At 40.0% G+C, this 12,675-nt stretch overlaps 2 protein-coding genes across 2 annotated transcripts in view; both read left to right on the plus strand.

The window, feature by feature from the left end:
- Lancl3 (LanC like 3) overlaps positions 1-7,077 on the plus strand; it is an 88,543-nt gene extending 81,466 nt beyond the window's left edge. The window contains exon 5 of the mRNA XM_021153891.2: positions 1,474-7,077. Within this exon, the coding sequence (XP_021009550.1) occupies positions 1,474-1,633 (160 nt within the window). The 3' untranslated portion in view covers positions 1,634-7,077. The remainder of the gene's footprint in view (positions 1-1,473) is intronic.
- Positions 7,078-8,871: 1,794 nt separating this feature from the next.
- The window catches only part of Xk (X-linked Kx blood group), a 39,309-nt gene continuing 35,505 nt past the window's right edge, over positions 8,872-12,675 (plus strand). The window contains exon 1 of the mRNA XM_029473496.1: positions 8,872-9,161. Coding sequence (XP_029329356.1) covers positions 8,892-9,161 — 270 coding nt within the window. The 5' untranslated portion in view covers positions 8,872-8,891. The remainder of the gene's footprint in view (positions 9,162-12,675) is intronic.

Raw genomic sequence — 12,675 nt, forward strand, 5'->3', positions numbered from 1 at the left:
ACAGTTACACATCTGCAGTTTGTAGAAGTATTATTCTCATATTCAACTACTTTTGGTGCAGATTGTACAAAATATAGTTTATATATTTCAGTACTTAAAAATGTCAGTACTTGGTAAACCACTAGTAGATAGTGCTATTTATTGTGCTAACAAAGGATGCATGTAACTATACCACACATTTGGGCTGGTTTTAATTTTTTGACTAGTACTGGGCTTGTAGCTCAATAATAGAGCATGATCAAGGTCCTGGCTTTATATCCCAGCATCTAAAAAAAGACAAAAACAAAACAAAAGTAAAACAAAACAAACAAGCAACAACAACAACAAATTCAATAACTGTGCTTTATTATAGTTGAGTTCTTTTAGAGTTTTACACATTACATTTTATATGCATTTGAGAACAATTCTGATATATTCAGACTGCCAAGTAAGTCATCACATTCAAAAGATGCAGGGTCCCCAAAGTCATTTCACAATTCCTATTTATCACGTAATTATACATACTGAATTGATTCTTAAAACACCTTATTTTGGGGCCTGTTTAAAAGTGTAAAATCTTACTTAAATGCTTAAACATTCAAGGAAGCAGCTGATAGAACATCAGTGACAAATGCGATTGCAATAATTCCAAGCGCCCCACAAAAGATGAAATAAGTAATTACTCTTTATAGGACCCCTATGTGGCTGCAGTAATCAAAATTTATGACAGTACCAACTCTCGGGTAGACACCAGTGTCAGAACAGGTGATTATGTTTGTTGCTGATGAATAAAGGAATAAAATCAGTTTTAAAAAAACCAATGGCCTAGGCGAGAGCACTTGAAAGGCTATACAATGTTTTTTCATAGAGCTTGTAGAGGTCAGAGGTCAGTGTTTTAAAGGTAGTAGTTTTAACAATAACGCAAATAGTTGACTTTGCTGTTTGTCATCATCATATGAAAAATTGCGTGTATTCTCCCATTCATCCTAGTCCTTTATTACCCAAAGCAGATTGTGTAAAATCTTTCATATTTATTTTCAGCCTCTGCTGTCTGTCACATATAGATGAAACCTAGTTCGGAAACAATATGTCTCCAGAAACAGTATATTCAGATTTTTTTTAAAGGAACAGTGCTTCAGTTTGCTTCAGTTCAAGATAAATAACAGTAGGATGATTTATGCTGACTTTTTTTACTTTTAATTATTGGACTGTGGAAGGAATAGAATTTCGGAAAATACCAATGTGCTTTGATTTGCAACTTCTAAAAATAGTTGGATTTGTTTGCCAACAAAACTTGTTGCAAAATATAAACACTTATATAACTAACCTTTTTTTTCCTCCAGAGAATGGTGTTTTCTTAAATTAATTATATAATTCTGATAAGAAAATGACACTGAAACCTTTAATTTCACAAACGAAGAACAGCCTCCTGTGGCTGGTCATACCATCACATTCGTATTGAAACCGCTCACATTTTCTTCTTCTTCTTCTCAGGTTTGCTCAGTTCTTATTCACTGAAGAATTCAAAGCCGGTTCTCGGGTCCTTGAAAGCATCTACAGCTTGTACGAAGGCTTCTCTGGAACTGTTTGCTTTCTCATTGATCTACTGCAGCCCAATCAGGCAGAATTTCCTCTCTTCAGCGTCTTTGTTTAAAAGGTTCCATCTCCCCTTTCAGTCAGCGGAAGTCCCCTGAGATTTCCTGAACCTCCTCTAGGCAGTTTTCCTTGTAATCCACATCCAATGGTCTCAGGACCATGAGCCTTCCCATTGCTGCCAGATGGCTGAGATGAGTCTGATGAAGATAGCGTGATGCCAGACTGCAGAGAGAGCCTGTCAAACCAAGATGCCACAACTCATCTAAAAAGCACTGATTTAATGTTTCAGGGGAGAGATGGCCAACTCAAGATCAGAGAGAAAAGGGGGAAAACATTTAATGTTTTTCAGTTTGTGACACAAAAGGCAAAAGTGAACTACAAATGACAGGGATAAAATGCCAACACTTCCAAAACTGAGCAACAAATGTGACCATCTATGTATGCCCAGTACCCCTACATTCAGAAGTAAAGACAGCCAGAATCTAAACGAATTTTTCCCTGTTAAAAACTGTTAGCAGGGATCAAGTGTCAAGATGAAGGACATGAAAAGAAACCATTGGCTGTCCTAGGACTTTACTTACTGAAATTCATAATTCTTTTCTTAGTGGAGATATATGAATATGTAGGCAGGATTTTTATTTTATCTTATTTTTTGACCACTATTCTGGGCACTTTAAAAAACATCATATTACAACATATTTTGAACACTGAAATTTGAAGCTGCCTTAGGCCTTAGGATGTCTCTTTTTCCTAGTTGCTTTTTTCTTTGCTAGAGCTCAGAATAGTAAGCTTCAGGGCAGGAAGGAGTGTAGCTTAGAGACAGGGTTGGAGCTTACTATCTCAGGGTGTAGCTTGTTTAGCATGCACAAGGCCCCTGGTCCATGCCTAGCACCACAAGCAGGCAAAAGACAAAACAACAACAAAAGAAGACAGAAAAATTTGTATCTAGCAAACAAATGTCACTATCATGTTTTTCTCAATTGAACATGTGACCTGGATGTTGTGAATGCTAGTAATTTTTCAAATGTCTTTATCTTTGTAATGTCTATGAAGCTATTAGATTGTAAACTATGCTCTCCATGAAAATCAATCATCTCAAACATCAGGGTAACTTACCACAAAGGTAAGTCATTTCTGTATATCATAGAAGTCTGTGAAAGACATGGGGTGAGAAAACTTGAAATGGTTCTCGAAAGAATGTTGCTCCATTTCATCCTATTACATTGAGTGGAATGAACTCCCTGGCTCTTCACCTCACCTTGCAAAAAACACAGGGCACACTAGAGATTGTCTATCACGACAGTTGATTCTAGTTACCATATCTAGTTTACTTCTGCTACAAACACAAGTTATAAAAATGTTTCAAGTCCATAGTGGATTGCTGAACACCAATAGGAGCAACTGTTAATATGCAGAACATGAGATTGCCACAGTCCTGATATTTAACCACTGAAGTTCAGACATCATATTTAGAAGACAGTTGTGCCCTATACAGTGTCATTATTTGTAGTCATTAGATATTTGGATATGTTTCTATACATAAGTACATGTGTGTATATGCTACATCTATCCCCATATAAACTGAAGCACTATTTGAACTGTAGATAGACTTTTTGAGGAATTAGGTAAGAGTCTGCTGCCTGGAAACATTTGTGTGTGTGCTGGCTTGTGGAGCTATATGAAGCAATGGATTTGTGTGGGTTTCCATGCATGTTGTATGTGTGATTCTATTTTGGAAAAGAGGACCTCTTGTATCTATAAGATTCTCAATGAATCTTACCAAAGAAAAGAACTGTTTTTTTTTTTTATATTTTGTGGCTCTTTGTATGTTTACAATCGTCAACACGAGCTGGGACAAAATAATTTTTGTAAAATATGTACCTTGTTGGCTTATTGTCCCATTTTCATACCCTCGGATTTCAACATATAAAATTGTCTTTAATTGCTTATCTGTGAGAAGAGTGTTTGTGGGAAAGCTTAAAATTCGACTTCAGAAGTTCTTTCTTGAGGAGAAAAAGCACCTTTTGGAAAGCCTTAAGGAAGATGCTATCCACAGAATGGTCTTCTTTTTGGATGGACAGTGGCATGCCCCTAACCATCCCATTTTAAATACATTTTGCATAGGCCCTACAGGCTACAGATATTAACTATCCAAAATTAGGGCATAGGATGCATAGATGTGTTGTATCTGTTATATTTCTAGGAGCTTTAGAAACAACTGGAAATACCTTTTGAAGTTGTGGTAGAGTGATTATAGTTTTGTGCTGATCACTGTGAAAAGGTCACTCTTTGTATATCACATCTAAAAAAGGGTCATGTTTGGGTGTGGTCTTTCTGTAAGTACTACCTGAAGATTTATAACTAGGCAAAGAACGTATGCACAGGCAAAAGGTGTAACTCACTAGTAGGAGACTTACCTAGCATGTGTGCTGCCCTAGGCCCACCATCAGAAACAAAAGAAGAGAAAGGAAAGGAAAGGAAAGGAAAGGAAAGGAAAGGAAAGGAAAGGAAAGGAAAGGAAAGGAAAGGAAAGGAAAGGAAAGGAAAGGAAAAGACACAGTTAGAAGGAAACAGAAATGCCCAGAGAACCATGGTAGAAATTCCAAAGCCTTGTTTGCAGCTTTCTTGGGGGCACTGTATATAGTGGGCGCCTTGTATATGTCACAGGATTGCCACAGGGTTATTTGTTATATTATTTGTAACATACAGGCTCTTTATTATTTAAAAAGACTTCTATATTTTAGCTCCTACTATGTGCACAGAAAATTAAGATCAGTTGATATTAAAAACCAACCACATGTCATATGTCGATGCAGTGCTTAAGGTCCAGCTCATTAGATGGGTAAAATCCAAGCATATATACATTTTATAATCTACACCAATTCTGACTATGGTGTTCGCACCTCAGACGTTTCTGAATTTACCCCAGAATGATGGCTTCTGTGGCCTAGCAGCACTTTTTAAGACAAATGACCTCAAGGTCAGTTGCTGCAAGACTTGGGATTATTCTGTAGTCAGATTGCAAGTTCAGGGCAAGCTGCCACAAGAATGCCTGTGCAGTGAGAATAAGGGAGTGGCTGCATGTATCTTCCACTCCATAAAAGGGGTTGGTCATAGTGTTTTTAGTGCCATAAAAGACAAAAACTAAAGGAGTTCCTACATGGACTTTGACTGGAAGTACAATCTCCTCCCTTACTTTGTAAATTGAAAGTATTAATGAACTGGGGCTTTAGGGTCTTACATAGAGACATAGCTCTTTCAAAAGAACCCCAATACACTCCCTCTTCTCATGCTTTCAGAAATGACAAGTATTACAAAGGAATGGAGATGGGGAGAAATATCCGAGTGTGTTTATGTGTAAACAGAATTCATACATATAGAATAATGCAGTTCTGCTGAATTTTTCTTCTTTTTTTTGTGTGTTATATGTTCTTCGATGTATAATCTTGCATTGTGTGTGAAGCAGTTGTGACTTAGCAATCAGTTAAAAGAAGATATAAATTCTATACGAGTCTACTGTTTTCAACAAATGTCCTTATTACAACACATTTTAATGGGATGTCTGATACCATCCCCTGATGTTTTAATATCTGTGTGTAAGTGGCAATTATCAGTAAAATAAATTATGCCACTGAATTTGGTTCAAGTTGATGTAATAATACTTGTGTGTGGATATATTCAAATAAGCAGATTGATTCAAATAATCAGTCTTGCCTCCGTCTATTAGGACTTTAGTATTTAATAGAGGTGTCTTCTGAAGACTGTAGCGGCAGTAGACTCCTTTTGCTCTTGAAAATTCAGTATAATTTGTATTATATAGATGTTCCATGAGTAAGAGTGGAACACTCTGAGTGCAATAGTGTGGTCTTAGAATCTGGTAGAGGACAATCCATTCTCTAAACAGAAGAGCTTCTCCAACTGGAAACTCCTTGGGGAGCTCTCAGAAGACAGGTCTGAATTTTAATCTTTTGGATGCAGTGGAAGTAAACAGATTTTTTTTTAAATGGAGTTTGTAGACATCAGTGAGACATGTTGAAAAGCCATATATAATGGGGAATGGTCAAGCATTATATATTGGAGTGAATAGAACCTACTTCACCAAAAGGGTTTTCATTTCTGCACACTTCACACTACTTATAAAAATAGTAGTGGATCATTATTGGGCTAAAAAGCTCATCTTCCTAATGGTACGTTTCATAAGCAGCAAGCCAGTGCAATTCCATAATATTTTGGGGCAGTACCAAAGAGTAAATTAACATTATTATTAACATTATTAGCTTACTCCTAATTGGACCGAAGAGTCACTAAGCACCATAGTTTAATAAACTATTGAATTTTGAAGACTGCTCAAGAATGAGTATTGTTAATAAAGTTGGGCTCTTGTTGTATTTCTCCTCAAAATTACAAGTAAAACAAAATCATATTAAAAAATAATGGGAAATGGTTATTAGTACTTTTAAAATCCTTTTAATTTTTTACTAACATGAAATTCAACACACTATCTATTGTAACTCACACACCAGTTGAGAGGCATTGTAAAAATGCCCCCCCCCCTTTTTTTTGCCAAAATCAAGTTTTTTAACTACTTACTAATTATTCTGTTTCCTTAGGGCTACTTTGAAGTGTTTGAAAGCTATATCAGTAGCAGTTACTTCTAAACTTAGTGCAGAATATTTTGCTAAGCATTTTACTATATGTAAAATGTCCAACATGTCCTACTATGGTATTTTATAATAAAATCAAATTCTCAAGTATTCTGGCATATTACATATGATTATACCCAAACATCACTTCCTATCAGTCTATTACTATATATACATATTTTTTGAAAAAAATACTGGGTGTTTTGGTCCTAATGAGGAAGTATATTGCAATATATGACTTTGTTTTTTTTAAAAGAAATGAAAATCCACGTAAGCGTTGGGCAGGGAAACTAGGTTATGATTGTATATGTTGTTCTCAAGGATAAAACGGCAAGTGACAATTCAGAAAGACACAGTCTTTGTGAGAGGTTAATGTGCAGACCATGACCAGGAAGGATCAACTTAGAAACGCTCATCAGAGTTTTGCTTCTGCTATCTGTTGTTCCAAGGGCTGGAAGGACCATTGTCAGTTGAATCTGCCTCAGCTTTGCAGAGGGGCTTGCGAACAGTCCACTGCTTGGTGTAATGAGCAGACTCAGAAACTTAGTGATGCACCTTATTCTTTTTCTCCTGCTTTTACAGTATCCCCAAACCCTGTGATCTTCCCAGTGTGTTTTCTGTAGTAGTTTTGTACTGTAGAAAATAATCTGCCATAAACTGGACTTTATTGTGCTGCAAGTGATGTCTCTGGCTTATTGCCCTCCTGCTCCACATGGTCCACTTAATAATGTAAAACCTGTGATAATCCTTTGCCTTAAAGACAGATGCTAAATATTTCTGTGTTCCAATTAATAATTCTTAGCTTCACTGTTAATTTTCCTTTAAAGCTAACTGTGGTGTCAAATAAAATATTACACAAATACTCCACAGAGTGCTGCTGTCTGTTCTGTTTGTGACTGTGTGTATCTGGATCCAGGACATGGTGGCCTGCTGGGCTCTATAAATAAGCCTTCATAATCCTTTTGGAGCAAAGGCCTGGTACTTCTCAGGCCTTGGCTGAATTCCCTTCTCAGCCCTTATAAATAGATCTCCCGATGGATGCTACTTCTCCAACCAAGTGAAGCAGCCCAGCTCATCCTCTCCGCTAGGATTCCTCTTGTCTTGATATCTTAGCAATCTTCACATTTGATTTGTATCTCTTTCCAAAGTACAAAAATGCCCAAGATGCCTGAAAACTAAAATCACCTAATTTCTTCATGGAAAATGACCTTAGAAAGTGTGAGGGGTGTGTGTCTTGGAGGAGGGCTTGGGATGAGTCCATCTTCATGTCCAAAGGGTTGTCAAATGTTTAGTGAATGTACACAGGACACGCATGGGTTAAAATCACACAAAATCCCAGCAGTGAGATAGGGAAGTGGTCACAAAGTCTAACTCCTAATGAAGAAGGCATTTGTGATTGACACATGCTCGGAAGGGGGAATTCTGTTTGTTGTTGTTATTATTATTATTATAACAATTGAGTGTCAGTGAGTTTATCAGTCAGGAGTAGTGGGCCAACTCAAAATGGACTCTGTTTTTGTCTGCATTTTTTGTTTCATTTTGTTGGCTTTGACTTTTTTTTTTTTTTTTTTTTTTTTTTTTATTTTTTTTTTTTTTTTTTTTTTTTTTTGGTCTTAACATTTGCCTTTTTAGGTGTTTTTTGAAGTTCGGTGGCTAGGAAGGTGAGAAGGATCTGGGAGGAGCAGAATAGGGGAAGAGTGTGTTCAGAATTTATTGTATTCATACCTTTTAAATAAACAGTGAGTGAAAAAAATTGTGCTAGTCGTTGGGTTGGCACACTAAAAGAGGTATGCATTGGGCTAGAAAACTGTTTCCTTATTAGGCTCTGGTCTTTGACCTGTCTGGAGTTAGTCACAATAACACAGCAATACATTCTATAAGCAGTTTTATCTGGGAGAGAAAACTTTGGCTCCCACAACTCCTTTGATGCTCCTTCTCGGTCTGTACTAGAAAGACAAAGGAGGCGTTCAAGAGTTTCAGTGAAAAGTTAACCATAGTTCCCAGTACGGTGAGTGCACGATGATACATTTGCTCTTTGAAAAGCATCTCAGTGGCTCTGGCTATTTTGGAATGGCAGGGCAAGCTGAACTTTTCATCAGGCTTTTCTTCCGCCCAGTAAACAGACAGTGGATCCGGAGCTCAGACTCCCCCAGCCCCCAAGTCTGGTTTCTTCTGCTTGTTGTTTATTGAATTGACTGCCACAGGGCTCCCAGCACTGTCCAGAACAAAGGGACTCTAGGACCCAGCGGCTGCAGGCGGGCCAGATCGGTTGGTGGCTTCTCAGCGGGGGACTTTGCCCAGCGCGGGGGCGGGGCGGCCGTGGCCCGGGCTGTCAGGGGCTACGGGTTCGCGGCCCGCCCGGAACAGTCTGTGACGAGCGGCCAGCGAGCAGTGTGGCGCGCGCCGGCGGCTGCGCACGGGGCGCGTGGGCGTGTCCGAGCGGGGCCACGCTACCTGCCCCACCCCCGCTGTTTCGGTTGCCCCCAGGCCCGGTGGCAGCGCGCGCCGGGGCCCGCGAGCCCTCAACGGGCTGAGCTGCGCGCGAGCCGCTCGGGGCTGAGCATGCTGGGAGTCGTTCGGGAAACCGCCACCGTCGCCGCTACCGCCACCGCCACCGCCGTCGCCGCCGCCGCCGCCGCCGGCGGCCGCAGTGCGAGTCCCTGAGGCACGGAGATGAAATTCCCGGCCTCGGTGATAGCGTCCGTGTTCCTGTTCGTGGCCGAGACGGCGGCGGCGCTCTACTTGAGCAGCACCTACCGCTCCGCAGGGGACCGCATGTGGCAGGTGCTGACGCTGCTCTTCTCCTTGATGCCCTGCGCCCTGGTGCAGTTCACGCTTCTCTTCGTCCACCGCGACCTTAGCCGCGATCGCCCACTGGCGCTGCTCATGCACCTGCTCCAGCTCGGGCCCCTGTACAGGTACGTGTCGAACCCACCACCGACCGTTAGGCCCCGGTCCCCTGGCTGTCCCCACCACTGCTGCCCCAGCTGAAGGAGGAGGGGGCCTTGCCTGGAAAGGGACAGACAGGTGTCTTGAACCAGGGCTGACCCGCCCTGCCTTCTCAAGCCATTCCAATCTTGGGAATGAGACTGGATCCTAGCGGGTCAGTCGCTAAAACCGAGATGGCCTGGATTTCGGGAGCCATCATAGACAGTTGCCACTCTTCACTTCGGTTTGAGCCAAGAGAGTAGCAGTTTTTGTCTCTATTTGGTCCCCTGAAAATATGTGGCTTTCTCTGTAGGACTGGCTTGGGAGGTCCTGGTACAAACGTTTGGAAGTTACTCTAAGCGCATGTGTTGTTCAAGTCAGAGCCCATGTGGGTCATTTAGTTTAGTTTATCAAGTGTGTGGCACTTAACTGTTAACCAGGCACTATTCTACGAGCTTTGTGAAAATTGACTTAGTTCATCTACTCAAGGCTACAAGTCCATGTACTCTACTTTTCCCTTGGAGTGATGGGAGTTGTCTAGAGTGAAGACACACATACCAGAGCTGTCTTCTGAGTGTGCCCAATTTTAAACATAGTCATGAAATCCGGTACACAAGATGCCTTGAAGACAGGAACATGCTTTGTGTTAAGAGAAACTGTTAATGCCATTTCTGGAAAAGACATTATTTTTGTGGTTACCGCTGTTTGTGGTGCTGTGGATAGAATCCAGGTCCTGGTACAGAGTAGGCAAATGCTGCACTAGCAAGCTACACCTTAGCCCCGGAAATTAATCTCATAAACACAAATCAAGAAGAAATGCACACTGATGAAACAGACTTGACCTTAATCTCAGAACATGAAGGGAATTTAAATGTATTGTTTTCATATCTTTTATCTTACCATAGGAAAAGCAAAAGTTTATGTTCAAATTAAAAAAAAAAAACATTCACAATATTCAAACCTCGCATGCCATTTTAAACACAACCTTTGTAGCTTACTGTACCGACTTGCAGTTCGACAGCTGTGGCAAACTTCATAAACCAGGTTTCCCATTCAATAAGAGCCAGGGAATCCTAGAAGGGAGAAGAACTTGCTGTGGAGGACCTGACAGTCAGGGGCGAATCAGAAAAAAAAAAATGGCTGAGGGCTACTCAAGGCTTAAAGCCTTGCTCTTAATTAGCTGGCAGAGAATCCTTGTCCTTAACGGAGCCCCATGGTCCTCTTCAGTAAGTGAGATTTGACAAGGCCGTCATCATTTAATGTCGTCTGTGGGGAGGGAACTCATATTCGGGTAGGGCAACTGAGAATTCTTCTCAAAAGTTCCTTGTGCTAAGTGGTTTGGTTCATACCTACATGCCTTAGCTGATTGACTCCTTGCCAGGAAGTAGATATCTTTATTTGTATGTTTATTATTTTGGTGGCAGAGGTTGGGTCTAGGGCTTTAGGCATACTAAAGCAGCATTCCCTTGTTGATCCAGGCTTCCTCAGTTCCTGCCCCCACTTTATACACAGGGCAAATGAGGATCTGGAACCTGTTCCCCAGACTTTCTTTCAAAATGCAATTAGGTTCATCATGTTCTCTGTGTGCAGTCAAAGAAAGGGGAGTGTGCAGTAGTACATTTTATCAGCAGCTCCATCTTTAAAGTTTTAAATGCTCAGTCATTTGTGGGCAACATTAAACAACCACACTAACCAGGTAAGTAAGAGTCCTCTATCACCACTCTTATTTAGATGTGTCTCATAACTTTAAGAGTCACTCAAGCCACAGTTAATAGAGTGTTACCTGTATAAACAGCACAGCAACTGATGTTAAGGACAGCATTACCGAGTGGCACACGGTTGACTGTAGCCTTTTCTCCTACACATCAATGTATACAATTTTCTCCTTTATTATAATCTGCTATCCTTCAGCTACTACAGTAGTTTTCTTAGAAAAACTTCATTAAGGAAAGAAATCACCTGTGATGGTTTGTATATCCTTGGACCAGGGAGTGGCACCATCTGAAGGTGTGGCCTTGTTGGAATAGGTGTGGCCTGGTTGGAATGGGTGTGTCACTGTGGGTGTGGGTATAAGATCCTCACCCTAGTTGCCTGGAAGTCAGTCTTCCACTAGCAGCCTTTGGATGAAGACAGAACTCTCAGCTCCTCCTGTGCCATGCCTGCCTGGATACTGCCATGCTCCCACCTTGATGCCTTGATGATAATGGACTGAACCTCTGAACCTGTAAGCCAGCCCCAATTAAATGTTGTTTTTATAAGACTTGCATTGGTCATGGTGTCTGTTCACAGCAGTAAAACCCTAACTAGGACATCACCCATTCTAATATAGTTGATATATATCAAGAAAGTACTGGACTTCATTAAGTCTTTGAACTTAACATACAAAATGCAGTTCCAAGATCCTTAGCTTTCAAATGAAAGGGAAAACCAAGTGATCTTTTTGGTTAAGAGGACTCAAAAAGAACCGTAATGGGATTTCTCCCCACTGACTGGTTCTAATTTGAACTCTTAAATCATCAGCTTTTCAGAAAGATCAAATTATCCCCCAGAACGAGAGATTCACATTTCTTCTCACTTCTATCCCTTAGCAGTGACTTTTAGTAATGTTTTAGGGTTGTTTGGGGTGGGGGTGGGGACAGTTTACTTCTATTCAAGTTAACCAAACTACCACTTTTAGGGAGATGCTGTTTTTGAGTTCATGCAATATGATGATGAACCAAATAAAGTGACACACAACCGTTTACTGAGTATAACACTTGCCTAAACATGCTTGAAGCCCTATGTTAGGTCCCCAGTATTGAGAAATGGAGGCGTCCAATACCTTCTACAGATGATCCTGGGCTAAACCCATTAACTCAGTTCTGTGTCTTCTTTCCTTCAGGGTGACATGGCTAGAACTCCTTATTTCCTTTATTTACTGTAATTTTAGTCTTTAAACGCATAGCTCTAGTTTCTGTGGTTCTTTCTACAGAAACCTGGGTTCAAAAATGAACTTTGCATAAGTACCTTGAATTACCTTTGTTTCTAATTTGAAGGAAAAATCTTACTATAAGTTATGCTAGATATTCTGGAAAAACAGAGGGGAGATTTGTTTTAACCCTCAGTTTCCTATTATTGTCCCAGTTATGTTAACTTTCCATAAATTAATTGAGAGCAATAAGTATCAATGAATGACAACTTCAAGAAATCCCCTCATTTATATTACTAGCACAATTTAGCAAACAAAATGAGGGGTTAAAAAAACTAGGTTTATAATAAGTAGGTTAAAACAGTCTAAAATTGTTATAAAATATTGCAAAGTAATGCACAGTAGCATTTCTCTATAGGGAACTTTAAAAATAATTTAAAATAATAACAGTTCACATTTGTAAAGCAAAATACACATATTTTTATTTTTTTATTTTTTTATAAAAAGCTTTTTATTAATTTTTTTAAAAATTTTTAATATTTTTATTACATATTTTCCTCAATTACATTTCCAATGCTATCCCAAAAGTCCCCCATAGCGCCCCCCACTTCCCTACCCACC

This window comes from Mus caroli, chromosome X, assembly GCF_900094665.2.
Source record: "Mus caroli chromosome X, CAROLI_EIJ_v1.1, whole genome shotgun sequence".
NCBI lineage: Eukaryota > Metazoa > Chordata > Mammalia > Rodentia > Muridae > Mus > Mus caroli.